This window comes from Berghia stephanieae, chromosome 1 (assembly GCF_034508935.2).
Source record: "Berghia stephanieae isolate SIO BIC M18660-M18661 chromosome 1, UCSD_Bste_1.3, whole genome shotgun sequence".
NCBI classification, from domain to species: Eukaryota; Metazoa; Mollusca; class Gastropoda; order Nudibranchia; family Aeolidiidae; genus Berghia; species Berghia stephanieae.
The window spans coordinates 87,122,213-87,140,844 of record NC_088360.1 but is presented as its reverse complement, the minus strand read 5'-3'; the positions used below and the strand labels follow the sequence as shown (position 1 = coordinate 87,140,844).

The 18,632-nt window shown below is 34.3% G+C and overlaps 1 protein-coding gene across 2 annotated transcripts in view; it reads left to right on the top strand.

Annotated features, from left to right (window-relative positions):
• Positions 1 to 18,632, top strand: part of LOC144960355 (uncharacterized) — a 196,496-nt gene that overhangs the window by 86,684 nt on the left and 91,180 nt on the right. For both annotated transcript variants that reach the window (XM_078893439.1, XM_078893446.1), the window contains exon 7: positions 4,636 to 4,781. In XM_078893439.1, coding sequence (XP_078749565.1) covers positions 4,636 to 4,781 — 146 coding nt within the window. The remainder of the gene's footprint in view (positions 1 to 4,635; positions 4,782 to 18,632) is intronic.

Below are 18,632 nucleotides of genomic sequence, written 5' to 3'. Positions count from 1 at the left end.
TTATTGTTTTTTTTTCCATTTGAAAGTGGCTGATCTGAAACGGTTCCAGTGATCCTGTCGGTGGGTCTTCTTCCATAACCGTTCCGATTTTCTCACGCACCTCTTGGCTTCATCATCTGTATACCAGGGAGCGAAACGACGATGAATTTCTCTGGTTTTTAAAAGTGCGTGTTTGTCGAGAGTGTTGCAAGACATACGTTCCATTTGTCTACTGTGACGTCGGCTGTACAGGTCATGGAGATCACCTTCCAAGTTTTTTTCTAAATTCACTTATGTCAATATTTCTCAAATCTTGTGATGCTACTTTTTTCCTCACAGTCTTTAATTTTTCATTATTGATATTTATTTCTATTATTGGTGATCTGTCTAATTGACGTCAGTTATGGTTGTGTTGTAGAGTTCTATATTGGATTTTTTGATGACAACCCAGTCGATGATATTCCCCTTGTCATGAGTTGGAGATGACAGTAATTGAATTAATGAATGATGATAAATCATGTCTTTGAAATTGCATTTCCTCTATTTTTGGACTAATGAGACGATATTACGTTGGCCACATCTCGGAGGCCCTCGATGGACACTTTGTGTTTATCACTGCTTAGTGCTCTATAAATACATTGAGTGTGGAGTATTTGCGTTCCTGAGTCGATGTTCATCTGTAAGTGTTCATAATAAAGGAAATTGAACATATTTTTAATAACAATGCGATCATTCATTTCCTTTTTGTAAAATACAATAATTCTACCTTACCGTCCTGGGTGGGGTTCCTGACTTCACAAAGCGGGCAAGGATGTACATACTGTGTCTTCTATTCCCTTATATCTGTTTTCCAACTTGCTTTCTGTCTTTGTCTTGGAATGAGATTACTTGATTTTGTCCTGGCCCTGGCCAGAGTCCTGGCTGGGAGGGAAACAGTCAAATGCATAGTTATTGTTTTTGGTAGATGATATTTTTTCCTTAATAATCATCTCTCTCTCTTATGTATTATTATATTTGTTATTTTGAATGTATAATGTAAGCATTTGATTGTATTCCTCTTTGTTGGATTTTGTGCTTTTGTCCGAATGAGACTTATAGGTGATCTCAAACTAAGTACATTGGTGGTATGCTCTAGGAATCTACATCTGATCCCTATTTATTCCCAGTTCCCCTTTCTCTTGGATGCTTTAATTATAATTCTAGAACGTTTACTATCCCATTTTCTTCCTTTTTACTGGCGCTGATATAACCTAAATTCAGCTGTCCTTTGGTACTGATTTGAAGTTATAGTCATCTGGTGTCATGGCGGTGATTAGGGGCTCGTCTCCAGTAATAATAGTAAAGATAATAATAATGATAATAATAATAATTATGATAATAATAATAATAATAAAAATAATAATAATAATAATAATAATAATGATAATAATAATAATAATAATAATAATAATAATAATAATAATAATGATATAATAATAATAATAATAATATAATAATAATATAATAATAATAATAATAATAATAATAATAATAATAATAATAATAATAATAATAATAATAATAATAATAATAATAATAATAATAACATATTTATTTATATAAAACATATATTTACTTATTTATTTAATTATTTATTATGGCTCATTGACATTGTACTGTGCAGCACGGATATCTTGAATATGGAGAGATTGGCCTCATAATGTGTCATCTTAATCTGGGATTATATCGTAGTAAACTCAAAGTCAAAAACTGAATTTAAGATTTCGATACTGCGTGGTGTTCCTGACCTCCCATAGTGGGCAGGGAGATACTTACTGTCTTCTATCCTTCTATTTGTTTTCCAATTGCTTTCTGTATTTGTCTTGCAATAGGATTACTTAGTTTTGTCCTGACCCTGACTGAAGTCCTTGGCTGGGAGGGAAACAGCCGAATGTATAGTTATAGTTTTGGAAGATGATATTGTTTTTCCATAAAATTCATCTCTATATTACGTATTGTATTTTTTTAAATGAACATACGATTTGTAAACATTTGAATGTGTTCCTTTTAGTGTGGACCTGTGCTTGTGTCAGGATGAGACTTTAGGTGATCTCAAACCATACACAATGATAATATGCTCTTGGAATCTCCATCTGTTAGCTATTTGTGCCATTTCCTTTTGTCTTATTTTTCTTGTGCGCCTTTAATTGTAAATCTATAACTTTTTTACTCTCCCATTTTCTACCTTTTTACTGGCGCTGAAATGACCTAAATGTGTCGCAAGCGCAGTAAAACTCTCAGAAACATAAAAACAAAACAAGATATGGATAATCTGGAAATTAATACAATATGGCATATAAACTTTAAACCATATGTCTTATCTTTGACTATTAATTCAATTTTCTGCATGTAAATGTATGGCCCGGTAGCTCAGCAATACCGTGCCCCCGCGTTCTGTCACTAAAGTCAAGTGACGTTATACGTGGTCCGCTCCCAGAGATGGGTTGTGTTTATGGAATAGTCTGCTCCCGATTCGGGTGTGATTTAGTACATGAGAATAGGCAGTGACGGGGATTGTAAAATTGGTATTACAAAAATGACGCATAACTGACGATTGGGCGATCGATGCTGTATAAAATGAAAAATGGTACCATAAAATGACCTACTGGGGGAATAAATAAATAAAACATTGTGAACGGCATTGAGCATGCTAAATCCATAGAAATGTGCTATATAAACATTCATATTTTTAATATATTTATTATTATTATTGAAACACCAAGATATAATGGCGTCTTATTCGTTGGGTCACACATTGGAGTAGAAAAAGATACTAGATGAAACGAATTTGACGTCACTTAACTATTTATGGGGGTCCCGGCAGCTCAGTTGGTAGAGGACTCACTTCACACGCAAAGGGACCAAGATATATCCCGGGTGCAATCGAGATGTTTTTCCGACCCCCAGTCCACCCAGCAATAAATGGGTAGCTGGGTCTGTTATATCTGGAGGACTGTATTTTGCGATAGACTAGCTTCCTATCCAAAGAGTAGCAAGCAATTGCTATTGTCCGTTTCACGCTACAGAAACCTGGATAATTTCCGGCTCCATGGTTCTTACGGGACAGCTATTTATTGTTTTTAGACAGCCATTTTAATGATTAGTTCTCACTAAATTCTATCAATCAGACACATAGTTTTGTGTGTTAGTACGAGATATCCGTCTGGTAGATACTGTGAGTATTTTATCTAAACGCATAACTTCAATGCCGAGGTGTTGGCATCAAATGATTAGAGCGCAGAAAGTTAAAACAAAGGGAAACCATTTTTAGAGGCAGACATTGTAATGGCGCCAGGAAACAAAGGAAGGGAAAAGTAGGGAGGACGGGAAGTGAGAAGATGAAGACGACAATTGGATTTATGACTTCCGATTAGGCCTGACAGAAACCAGCGTGAGACGAGAAATGCCGGGAAAACGTGAGTTTTGGATTAAACTGCCTGTCAATTAAACAAATCTCACAGGACGCCATGAGAAAGCGAGACTAGGGAAATTTAAATAGATTAGAAGAATTGTCAGTGTTTTCTTGGAAAACTCGTGACTGTAAATGGATGTAAAAGCATATAATGATAGAATTGCCAGATTAATAAATTTGTTAAAAGAAAAGTCAACGTAAAGGAATAATTTTATTTTTGTATAAATATAATAATACCTCTTACGGCCATGTCTTCCAAATGGTAGCAAATATTGGAATTGTCCGATTATTATTATTATTATTATTATTATTATTATTATTATTATTATTATTATTATTATTATTATTATTATTATTATTATTTTTTATTATTATTATTATTATTATTATTATTATTATTATTATTATTATTATTATTATTATTATATAATTATTATTATCATTATTATCATTATTATTATTATTATTATTATTATATTATTATTATTATTATATTATTATTATTATTATTATTATTATTATTATTATTATTATTAACGCTGAAAAAACTGGGATAAAATACAGTTCTATGAATATAGATTTATTAATTTTGTTAAAGGTTTTTGCCGGTGTGCACATATATGCAGTTCTGACATCCACTTATGGGCCTAGTTTAACATTGTTGTAATGGACAGTATTTTGCTCCAATTTTTGAAATTTCCATTTAAACCATAAATCATAAGGAATGGTTTATCAGACCTGCAAGAAAGTGCACGTCGAGTTTTGCAGTATTTTAAATATTGCCTCGTCATACTGAATGACATTTTATTCGAACACCACTCCGTAATGTTATAGAACGCTTTAGAAAGAAAAAAAATAGAACGCTTTAGAAAGAAAAAAAAAAGAACGCTTTAGAAAACTTTTTGGTCAGATAAATATCGCTTCAAATATTAATCGACTAATATAACGCCCAATTTTGCCGAAATAATTCGAGAATGTTTGTAAATGTTGAGTTATTTAATTGATTTTTACTGATCTATATTTACTTGCAGGTGGAAATCCCAAATTGTTATGGTTGCATCGGAAATACTCTCTGACCAACGCAAAATACTGTCCATTTAAAACGATGTTAAATCTATCCCATAATTGCGTTCAATTATCAGAACCCTCTTTGCATGTGCACATAAACTGATACGTTGTTATTTTCTTTTCAAATCAATGTCAAGGTCGCCAACCAGCGTACGCAGCCAGCAGCTCAAGAACGACGGAGAGAAGGTCCACTTTGTCTAGTCTGGTGTTTAGCAGTCTTGCGGCTTTTGACCAGACCGGAAATGCCGTCATCCCATCGTCCTACAGTAAGAAGAAATCCAAGGTAAGGAATCATTGAATGGTGATTGAATAGGGTCGTGGTAAAGGGAGGGGGTCTGGGGGAAGACAGACGTTTTTGGGGTTTGGAGTTGGAGAGAGAGAGAGAGAGAGAGAGAGAGAGAGAGAGAGAGAGAGAGAGAGAGAGAGAGAGAGAGAGAGAGAGAGAGAGAGAGAGAGAGAGAGAGAGAGAGAGAGAGAGAGAGAGAGAGAGAGCGGCTTGGTGGAAAGCTGGATGTTGCGTTCGCTCAATGTTTAAAGCATTCGATTTAGAAGCAAAGGAACCAGCATCAGTCACAAGTTCAGTCGAGGTTTTATGCTGACTTCCCGTCGGGTTTGTCTGTTCGAAATGTTCTTTGTGATGTACCAGTGTCTTTTTACAAAGAGTAGCAAATAATTGTTACAGTCCTTTTAACGCTTCAGAACATAACCCGGGGCAAGATCCAGTCGGTTCTTGTTGCTCTAAAGAACCGCTAGGAGGATGGATGGGGTAAAATAATGAATGTGTTATGATAAAACAATAATACTCGGATTTCAAGCAGGGCTACCAGATTCCCAGGATTCCTCGTGGCCAGTTTTGACTCCAAAAGTGGCCAAATAGAACCTCGCGTGGCCAAACACTGCCAACACATTTGACAAATCTTGAAAAATCATCGGTTTTGATAGACAAAAATCTCGACCAAAATAGGAAAAAGTGTTCTCTTGAATTAAAAAAATAATAGAAACGATATTCTCTGTTTGGCCAGTCATTTCCTACGGCGCTCCCGACATCTTTTATAACTTGTAATTTCTTCAACTCTACTTTTCATTGATATAATCTCGCAACCTTTCTGTCCTTATTCCGACTCATAATCTTCCCGTAAAAATCACCCCGGAGAATCAGCGGCTTTTTATAGCCTAGAGCCAGAATAATGCCGTGTGATGTTCCATTCTTAAGATCTCTGTCTTTTTTATCCTTCTTCTTCGCATTTTATCTTTGCTCGTATAAAATGACAAACATTATTTCTCTCTATTCCTTATTTCGTCGTGACGATGATTACCTATGTTGGTGATGATGAGTCTTGATTGACGATGACGATGATGACGATGATAATGGTGATATCAATGATAATGACACTACTAAATACTGCGACTACTACTACTACTACTACTACTACTACTACTACTACTACTACTACTACTACTACTACTACTACTACTACTACTACTACTACTACTACTACTACTACGAATAATAATAATAATGATGATGATGATGTTGTTGATGATGATGATGATGATGATGATGATGATGATGATGATGATGATGATGATGGATGATGACAATGTTTATATAATCGATAATGAAAATAACAGCAGCAAAAACATTAAATCGTATTATCATCATCATCATCATCATCATCATCATCATCATCATCATCATCATCACCAGCATCATCATCATCATCATCATCATCATCATCATCATCATCATCATCATCATCATCATAATCACCAACGAAACTTTTTTCTACTTCCTTTCCCTCCTGATAACGCGATATGTGTACAACCAGAATGAAACATGATAATATTTCAGAGGAAATTTTGCCCACGGAATGAATTGACGGCTTGTGTTTCCTGACGATATAAATTACAGCCTTAAGGGTAATCAACCAGATTGATTGATATATTTATCACGACGCTGGCCAGCAAGGATATTCTCAATAGATACGGAATTGCAATATCACATAGGTTTGTGGTGAGGGGCTACATTGTAATTAGGGGTGGATGAAAACAAATTCATGATTCCCCCTGTTGTAAGCGAACAATAAACTGTTCTTATTACAGAACGTGCATAAATGATGAGAACCAATTTTTGCATAGACTCTATACGTATATTTATGACCCACCCCCTCAAATGTGATCAATCGTAATACTGAGGTTAAAAATAATAATAACAATAATAATAATAATAATAATAATAATAATAATAATAATAATAATAATAATAATAATAATAATAATAATAATAATAATAAATAATAATAATAATAAATAATAATAATAAATAATAATAATAATAATAATAATAATAATAATAATAATAATAATAATAATAATAATAATAATAATAATAATAATAATAATAATAATAATAATAATAATAATAATAATATAATAATAATGATGATGATGAGGTGGATGATGATGATTATGATGATGATGATTATGATGATGATGATGATGATGATGATGATGATGATGATGATGATAATAATGATAGTAATAACAGTAATAATGAATGATGAAATAGATAACTAAATAAAGGAACATCAATTCCTAGGAGATAAATAAAAGAAAAAAAAACTAGATAAATGAATAAATATCATCGAAACACAAAAACATTACTTGAGATGCCGATGTGCGCGAAAGTGTTCGACTATTTAAGGACCTGAATCATTCTAGTATTAATAATAAGCTTTAAATAGCGCAATATCCGCTCAATGTGCTCAAAGCTCTTTACAAGGACGGGACATGACGCCTATTAGGCGATATTACAATTTTCCGGACAAAGGCAAACTGTTAACGGCCAAGTACTCATTTTACACCTGAGTACGGTGAGAGAATGTGAGCAAAGAGCCTTTTCCAGGGACTCAACTATGCGCCGAGGGCGAGGCTCGAACCCAGGACCTTCCGATCCGAAAGCGAGTGTCATGCCACAAGACCACCTAGCCGCACAATAAGAAACACATAAATTGATAACTTCACTCTTCTTAAAGCCTTTCGCCTCTTAATCATCAGATCCGGCTTCCTCTCGAATTGCTGCGTCAATTCCTTCCACATTTCACGATCTTTTTCTGTCAACGCTAATGTCAGAGGATCCTTTTTTGATTTTAGATCTTGAAGGTATTTTAGGTCTTTTCGTGTATAGATCAATGTGAATTGACGTTGATGGTCTGCTCTTATATGTCCATATATCTTCAGGGTTTTTTGTTTTACATACATAAATACCTTTATAAAAAGACAATACTATTAATGATAATTATTTTTACATATTTGCCGTCACACTTTGCAAGAGCCCATATTATGGTAGTTTTTTTATTCATCCATTCATCCAGTCATCCAACCACCGATCTATCAATCTATCCATCCATCTATCCATCCATCCATTCATCCATCCATCGATCCATCCATCCATACATACATCTATCCATCCATACATACATACAGACATCCATCCATAAATCCATCCATTTATCCATCCATCCATACATCCATCCATCCATCCATCCATCCATCCATTCATACATACATACATACATACATACATACATACATACATACATACATACATACATACATACATACATACATACATACATACATACATACATACATACATACATACATACATACATACATACATACATCCATCCATCCATCCATCCATACATACATACATACATACATACATACATACATACATACATACATACATACATACATACATACATACATACATACATACATACATACATACATACATACATACATACATACATACATACATACATACATACATACATACATACATACATACATACATACATACATATCAAGCCACACTGTCTGACTGTATCTATTTAACGTCGCCCTCTTCTAGTCATGTCAAAGCCCCATTATTTTCATAAACGTCACACAATATTGATCGAGCTTGATGAAGTCTCCCCTGATCAGACTCCTCAACTTCCCTCGTTAGTTTTATCCAACTCACCTTGCCTTTTGAACAGACGGCAGCTTGCTAGCTATTGACATCATTGTGTGGACACCTCTACAACCAACACGGTCGTAAACTGACAAAACATATTTTTTGTCTTCCTGCCAGAAACCTTCTACAAATTTACTTTAAGTGGTTTTCTGATTCAGCCGTATGGCATTCGGCTTGTTTGTGGGTCTAGGGTTCGAATCTTACTTTGGACGCCTCAAACTTTAGTCCTTGCAAAATGCCTCGTTGCTCACATTTTCTCACCATGCTAAAGTGTAACTGGTTACGTTAGCTTGTATTGGCGTGGTCTCTCTGAGGGGGAAAACAAAGCATTATAGGCTTCGTGTTTTGTTCTGGAATATTTTATGTGTTGCTTGGGACCCTTTGTAAAGCGTATTATAATTTTGCCGTATTCTGAAATCCCCCCCCCCCCCAAAAAAAAAAAAAAAAAAAAAAACCAAAAAAAAAAAAAAAAAAAACCCAACCACATTCTAAAAATATTGGCCATACAAAAGTCCTAGATTTGAAAAGCTTTGACAAAATAAGAGCAATTTTAATCGATTGATATTTGAGGAACCAGATTTCTGGCCAAAATGGTTAACAGGTGTTTTTAAGAGCACGGCAGAATTACCATGTCAAAGAGTCTCAACCCGAGAATTCTCTCTTAAGTTTGAGACTTTTTGACAAACGAGAGTCATTATTGCTATATCGGGAAGTGAAATAAACGTTTTCTGGCCAAATTGTTAAAAGGTGTTTTGTCATTGCATTAATGCTGACAGAGAACACAATATATTCAATACAAGTTTACCAGAAAAGAAATACACAAATGTTGACACACACACACACACACACACACACACACACACACACTTTTAAACAAACAAAAGACAAACATAAAAAATACAACAGTGATTTTTGGCCAGTGAAAGACAATTTGGCAATTAAGACTTTTCAAAGAATCAGTTGATGTCAAACTGCCATTTATTTACTTTTTAAATTTTTGCAGCCAGGTCAGTAATAATAAGTCTTGAACGCTTGACTGGGAATTTCGGAGAAGTTCCCACCTATGCCGCTGTCGGCGCATCGGAACGCGCAGTGGAAACAGGTTAGAAATTTCTAACACAGGAATCCCAGAATCTTATCATTATACATCTCCAATGTTGGACCTCAACCTATATCATTTCATAACATCAAAACGTATTTTTTAAAAAAATATTACAATTATTGGTTTTTGAATGTAACAATTTGACATTAAAAATATTCATTGTGGATACCCAGAGCAGATGATGGAGCACATCATTAGAGAATGCCAGGATGGGCCCAGCTGCTGCACTGACCATGACCTAAGGATCTGCTCCATAAATGCTTTGGAGTGGGTTCGGTGTTGGAGCGACAAGCTATGGTGATGATTGTTTTAAAGATATCATTACGTGTCAAAATCTATTTTAAAAAAAAAGAAGCATAACCAGATTCGTGTCGGAGAAAAAAATAAATCAACACCTGCGTTTTTTTTTCTTCTTTCCAAACGATAGTAACAAAATAGTTATGTCTCATAATGTTTGCTATTATACTATAGTAAATTCAGGTTTTTTTTTTCCCAAAACGAAAGGGGTATAATAATCAATTTTCTCTACGTTCTCTTTAACGGATTATAAGAGATTAGCGTTATATTACGTATTTGTAACGGTTCCAAATGTTTGTTTTAATTTTTCCAATTAGAGCTGGTCAGCATAATTTGACAAAGTGGTACTCGTATAACTTGAATTCAACAATAATATTATTATATTGTGTGCCCTTTCTTTTAAAAGAACGGTCCTCTTATCTTTACAGCTCGGCTTTAATTTGCATTTTGTTTGTAAAGATGGTTCTCCAGCCAAGCATCATCATCATCATCATCATCATCATCATCATCATCATCATCATCATCATCATCATCCTCCAACCTTCCTCCTCCTCCTCCTCCTTCTCATCATCATCATCATCATCATCATCAATACCACCACCAGCAGCACCACAACTACCATCACCACCACAAATACCACCGCCACCATCATTATAACACATCTCCATCCATTAATAACGCTACAGATCGTATATTGAAGACACCGCACATAGACACCCAGTTATAACACCGCTGACAAAGAGGCCAGAATCGCCCTCTAGACATGTAGTAAAGATATCAAAACATCTAGAAAATGTCAACGTCTTTCATCTTACACGTATTGATTTCTACTTTTAACGAGTTGGAAAAAGAGAAATAATATCTCCCCAGGGCGTGTTAAAAATATAAAAACACAACTTGACATTTGCCTGGTTCACTGTACTGGCCATACACCATGGTGAGACCACTGTGGTGTGGGTAGTATTTTATATTTTAAAAATGAGATAAGATTCCAACGATTAACCATTATTGATCTTAATGTGAATCTCCAATCGACAGAAGACATGGACTGTAACTGTATAACTTTTTTGTTGTTGTAAAAAGTGTTGATCCAAAAAAGAAAAAATACAACAAAGTAGTTTGCCCCTTTTTTAAAAAGCTCTTGTCTCATTTTCCCCCTAATATTTTATCTCAGCTATTTTTTTTATTATTATTATTATTATTATTATTATTATTATTATTATTATTATTATTATTATTATTATTATTATTATATATTATTATTATTATTACTATTATTATTACTGCTAAAATGCGATCTTCCAACTAAAGTCATTACTTATCCAGCTTCTATCATCAAAGATTGTTAATAAACATATCACATTTTCTGTTTAAATACGGAAAGATCCCCTAATTACTAAATTGTAAAAAAGTCGGTGTCTGATGAATTTATTTTAATTGAGAAGGAGGAAGAGGATCTGGGCCCAAAGTGCTTTTCATCGTTCCTTTTTCCTATCCTCATTTAATCAGACATTCTTTAAATTGTTAACATTAGGATAATGATTGTCAAGGTTGTTTATCTTACAAAGAATTAAACTGCTTTATAACGTCAACGCATATCACTGCTTTGTTTTGTATTTTAAAACGGATCGCGTCTTATTTTAACGTGTATAAAACGTTGCGTTAAGACGATAATGGTGTTGGAAAAAAAAAATAATAAGATAATGTACAACCGGAGGGTTCAATCATCATCATCATCATCATCATCATCATCATCATCATCATCATCATCATCATCATCATCATCATCATCGTCGCTGTCGTCGTCGTCGTCGTCATCGTCGTCGTCGTCATCGTCGTCATCATCATCGTCATCATCATCATCATCATCATATCATCATCATCGTCACCATTCATCATCATCATCATCATCATCATCATCATCGTCACCATTCATCATCATCATCATCATCATCATCATCATCATAATCATAATCATCATCATCATTAACATTACTAACATTATTTTGTACATTGTTGTACATGAAGAGTTATGAGTTTTATTTCTTCGTTATGTTAATGTTTGATAGATAATGCTTTATAAGTTTATTATCCTTTATTTTCATTCAATGACTAACATTTGCGGTTTTGTAGACCTAATTTCAATTTTCTCATAATTATAATATTATTATGAAACGCAGACCTTCAAAGACCGAGATTAAATTCCTCTTTCGACCCGGGGTCAACTCCGTATTAAATTCTTATTAACCAGTTTATTGCCATACTCTGGAAAAAACACGTATTGAATAATCTGGCCAGAAAACTCGAACCTTCATAGATTGATCAAATAAAATGACGCTCATCTTGGCGAGACATTATCAAACCCGGGGGTTTGCGAAGTCCCAGGTTTAAGGGTGTTTGCCAAGATATGTATGTAATATTGATCAAAATTGATCAAAATGTGAAGGACAAGTTTTCTGACCAAATTTCTAAATACGTGTTGTTTTTTTCTCCAGTAATTAACTGGTTAACGACAAGCTTTATTATGTTTTCTGTTCATTGTGTAAGGGTTTTCTATGTAAATAGGAATGTTATTTTTTCAGAATAATATTATCGTGAAAATTGTAATAATATGAAGCGGATGTGAGCAGAGGAAATTGGATGGCATTGCACTAACATCATGATCTCTATTATTAGTATTACCATCTTGTTTTGTTGGTATCATTTTCCATTTTTTTTTCTATTTCATGTACGTTGCCATCACATTTTTGAATTATTGGTGAAACAGTGAACAAACTATCTTATCTTATCTTATCTTATTAAAGGCTTAATAGGAATTATCCTTTAAATGCCTTATACAATAGTTTATAAATACAGAATCTCATATAGCTTGTATTGTATCATTTACGCAGTTTTACACAACTTTGAATGTCAAGAAAAATGTATCAATCAAAAAATACAATCATAGAATACTGGTAATTGAAAACTGGTCAAGATCGAATGAATCATAAATGTACAAAGTTCATTGTAAAATGAAATATTAATGACAAAAATAACCATGAAAGCAACAACGATAATAAAGCAAACATTAGTCTCTGATAAATTATTATTTTACATTGTTTCAGATGTCATGCATTTTACTGGTCAACATTTACAAACCAGTCTACAAAATCATGAAATTAATGGAAACAGTTATATCCACATGACAATTTAAAGTTTAAAAGATAAATAAATAAATGGATAAATAACTACCGAAACAAACAAACAAATAAATGAATAGATAAATAAATAAATAAATAAATAAAAATTAATAAGATCAAATTAAATTTAAAAATTAATCAATTAATTAATTTATTATTATTACTATTGTCACTACCATCATCACCATCACCACCACCATCACCACCATCACCACCACCATCACCACCATCACCATCATCATCATCATCATCATCATCATCATCATCATCATCATCATCATCACCATCACCATCACAATCACCATCACCATCACCACCGTCACCACCATCACCCTCACCATCAATAGTATTGATTTAAAAAACCCCCAAAAAACTAGAAACTAGAAAATTAAACCTTGTACTTTATATCCCACCCCATAAAAATAGGAGAAAACAAAACAAAACAAAACAAAAACAAAAATAAAACAAAAGGAAGTCAATAATTTTCTACACTCTCGACAGTTGAAAAGTCCATTTAGTAGGTTTTATATCCGGATATTATACTAGCAGTGATTTATTCTGCACAACTCCATAATTTACTTCTCCAATAAAAGTAATATTATTTCAAATGTGCAATAATCATATTAGACTTTTTTTTTTACGGAAGAAAATAATGATATACTCATAATATCATCGTAATATTATCATAATTTATCCATTTTGTGGCATAGATAAATTGAAAATTAATACAAGTTTATAAATTGCATTGTTTTAACATTGTGAACAGTGATCAGAATCACTCTAGCTAAATATTTCGGCAAAGAAGCTCCCACAAAATAAATATTTCCTTTCTATAGATGCTATGCGTTAGGGTAACATTTTGTGTAGCACTGTGTGCTCTTGTGTATGACACTCGCCTTCAGATCAGAAGGTTTTTGGGTTTGAATCCCGCTTTGAGCGGCTCATTGTTCCATACCCAGGTGTAACATGATTGTCTGGTCGTTAACATTGTTGTCTCAGTCAGATAAAAATATTTTAATTTCGCCTAACAGGCGTCATGTCTCGTTCTACCTGTTAAGTTTTGTTGTTAGCTAGGTACCCCTTGTAAAGCTCTTTGGGCACGTATAGAGTCTATTGCATTATATTATAAAAGCTCAAGTCATTAAAAAAATAATCCCTTCAAAGAGTCTACGTCAGTACACCAATAATAAAGACATTTTACCGTCTCACTTAAGTTAGGTAATTCAAATTTAAAACAAACTGCATATAGATAATATAATTTATCCTGTTAAAAATATATTCCATGCTATACATGTGTATAGGAGAGGGGGGGGGGTCCCTTTAGCTCAGTTGACAGAACACTCGCTTCACAATCAAAGGGACCGAGATCGACACCGGTGCAGTCGGGTTTAATTTTTCTGACCCCCGTGTCGAGCCAGCAGTGATTGGGTAGCTGGGTCTGTTAGATCTGGCGGAAAGTACTTTGCGGTAGACTATCCAAAGGGTAGCAAGCAATTGCAATTTCATGCTTTAGAAACTGGGATAAACTACGGTTCCATGGGTCTAATGGCTCTGCACGACTACAAACATTTGTATAAATTTGGCTAGGTTTGCATAAAAGTCTCAAAGGCCAAACCAATGAGAATATTTTTTTTCCGACCAAGCTGGTCTAAATGCCATTATGTTGAGATAATCATGCCATTTATAAACAACATCAATGAGAACAACACGAAAATCGATTATTTAAGATGTTTAACAAAAGATTATTATTTTTGTAAAATAGAACATTTCGTTGATGACATTTACAGTAAAAAAGGAAACGAAATATTTCATGGAACAATGAACTCTTAACGCAAAATCAATGCTGAAGACAAAGAGGCAAGGATGTCTGAAAGTTTACGAAAAGGCTTCCATTTTGTTTGCAACTCCAAAAAAAATGTAAAGGATTTAAAAGCCCGGAAAATTTTGACATGACTTCACCTTTAAATGCATTCAATAAAATTGAAATTTTATATAGGGTTTGCGCTAAAAATTAAAAGCTATAACATCATGTCGTTAAGCCTTATTACCATTATCATCATGATTATCATCATCATCATCATCATCATCATCATCATCATCATCATCATCATCATCACCATCATCATCATCATCATCCTCATCATCAACATCATCATCATCATCCTCATCATCAACATCATCATCATCGTCATCATCATCATCATCATCATCATCATCATCATCATCATCTTCATCATCACCATCATCATCATCACCATCATCATCAGCACCATCATCATCATGATCATCCTCATCATCATCATCATCATCATCATCATGATCATCATCATCACTATCACCACCACCCATCACAAGCCAGCATATAAATCCTCCGTAATTTCCTTCCATTGCCGGATCTGTAGTCAATCGATAAATTCCACCTTACTATTATATTATTGTGTCCAGCTTTTCTAACTCTTAAGTAGTAACCACAATAATACTCGTATATCACTCTGTAATTATCAGGACACGAGGAAATCTTCACTGGATGGAAGACGTTAAATATCGGAACGGAGTATCGATCAAATATCTTCTTATGTTTGAAAATGCTTTTTATATCTTAAAAAATATAGAACTAGGATATTTCCTCTGGCAAACTCACCAACCTTCAACCCATACACACGTGTGCCTCGCCTACCCCCCCCCCCCCCCCCCCCCCCCCCCAACAAACATTAACACATTCACACACACAAACACAAGCACACACACACACGCACACACGCGCACACATACACAATCACACACGCGCGCACACACACACAGCCACACACGCGCGCACGCACACAAACACACACACAAACACATACACACTCTCATGCAAACATGAACACAAAATAATCCCTTCTATTTCAATCAAAGAATCCATGGAAGCTATAGGTAGATTTAGACTAAGATGAAGTACATGTGACAATTTATTATCTCCGAACGCTGTCGACGTCATAGGAAGAAAAAGAAGCAATAAAGTGCATGGAACAACATTTGCACCACAGCATTTTGACTTGAATGAGGATTCATGAGTTTTAATTGTTTACAGAACAAGTCTTGTGTTTAGCGCCTATTTTCAATCTACGTCCTTAATAGAAACAGAGTTTAGCGCTGCGCCTATAGAAGGAACGGAATTGACGTTAACAGCTCTTTTTATTGTTTTTAGACAGCATTTTGGTGATTCGTTCTCACTAACCTATATCAATCGGACTATAAACGTTCACGGTTACACATAGTTTTGTTTGTTGGTTCGTTATATCCGGCTGGCGGATGTAGTGAGTATTATACTTAAACGTATTGCATCAATTTCTATTGCATGAAGCGGATTTAACAATGATTTAATGTTTTATTGTTCCTTCTCCTTTTTTGGGCAATTGTTTAATTTGTCGTTCTCTGGCAACGACTCCTTTTTCATTTCGACCTAAAAACTTTCACATCGCTATCAATGATTAAGATGACCCAAAAAGTCTTAGCCTGAAGTCTTTTAAAATGTCGAAGATTTGAGGTTCTTTGACGACTTAAGGCTAAAATTAATCTATTCGATCTGTTTAAAACATGAAGATAACATTCTCTAGCCAATATTTAAAAAAAAAAGTTTATTAATTTTTCTGTGCACGCAGTATTCTGCTATACTCTGAACAGACAGAAAAAAAATGTTGGCCAAAAAATCTCGCCCTTCAAATATCGATCGATTAAAATGACCTACATCTTGTCATAAAACTATCAAACCTGGGACTTAGAAGTTTGTGCATTTTCGACAGGATGAGGGCCATTTTAATCAATCGATATTTGAAGGACGAATTTTAAGCCAAAATTTTAATGTGATTTATTCAGAGTACTAAAGTATCGTAAACATATTACTGTCAGTTACTGTTGGACCCACCAACCCATTCAATTTCTTCTGATTGGACTCGAGAAGGGGACTGGCGCGGGTTGGGGGGGGGGGGGGGGCTTTCAGAAAAATGTATTATATTTTTTTTTAGCTGAATCGATCGTGATTGTTTCATCGCAATTTTATTATGTCAGTTCTACGCACTTGCATTTGAACACATGAGCTGACTCCGTATCGGGCATGTTATACGTTTGGTAGTTTTCTGGAATGAAGATATCTTACCTTGTGTGTTGAGATACTTTGTGTCACAATGCTAAGACATAAATCTTGAGAGGAAAAAATAAACAGCACCAAACAATAAAAAAAACCCCAAACAAAAAAAAAAAAAAGAGGACATTTAAATAAAAAAAAGAAAAAAGAAACAATTTAAAAAATCAACAACAACAAAAAAGAGTACGTTCACTTTGTAGCCTGGTGGTATGAAACGTTTGTCTTGTTGGTTGAAGGAACAAATCCCGCTGTGAAAGTAAAATCCAACAAAGACGGTGTTTTAATCACATTATCTCACCGTACTCGGGTTTAAAATGAGAACCTTACCAACAGTGTTGTCTTTGTCGAAAAAAAGAAAGAAGTTGTAATAGCGTCTTAAGGGCAACTAAGTAAAGTCTCACACTTATTTTCCCCAAGGACTTACCATCTCCGTAGTTGACAAATAACTAACTAGGCTCAGTTTCTTCCGTCCTCAAAGAATCCCAATATTAAAAGTCCCATCTGTTTGTTAGTCAATGTCTCTGCTTTATTTTATATTTGTAGAGAATAATATTTTGATTTGATGAATGGCAAATTGAATCAATATCATGTTCAAGTTAGATGTCCGCCTTAGTGGATCTTTTATTTATTTATTTATTTTTTGATTTATTAATTTGTACCGGAAGTCCCAATAGTTCAATTGGTTGATCCCTCGTCTCACAGTCCTGAGATTTTTTTTTCTGAGTCCTCTGCCTTAGCTGAAAGGTTTTATTTATTTGCGATAAACTTCTAGCGCTCTATCTGAAGGAAAGCAAGGCTCCATGGGTCTTTTGGCTCTGAATGACCGTTCTTTTTAAATTCATTATTAGAGTCTTTGCGATATTAGCCACCATTTGCAACGCCCGACGTAAGACGTATCACGTTACATCATCAGCTACGGGAATATGGGCAAATACCTTATTACGTATGCTCAATGTATAGATAGTATGCGCTTGGCTAAGAAACTCACGGCAATTTCATTCGGACGTATAACTGATCAACACACACAACTCTGTAACCATGAACTTTTATAGTCTGGATAAGTGAGAATTACTCATAAACGTGGATGGCAAAAAAAAAAAAAAACAATAACAAAGACCTGAGTGACGTCAACTTGGTTCTATTTATAGAAACAGCGTCACGATGAATACTTGTCATAAGAATCCACCTCTCCCCCTAGTCTAATTAAGCAACCTCGTGATGATTACGTGACCCTTTTTGCTAAAAGTATCTTTTATCTATCTTCACAAGGATTGGAATACCCATCGAACGCTCCAATAGTTTTGCGTTTTGTTTTGAATTGGGGTCTTTCATGTTTGTTTGTTCGTACTTTTTTCTTTTTTCTTTTTTTTTCGCTAGAAACACAAAGATGAATAGTACTTGTGTCC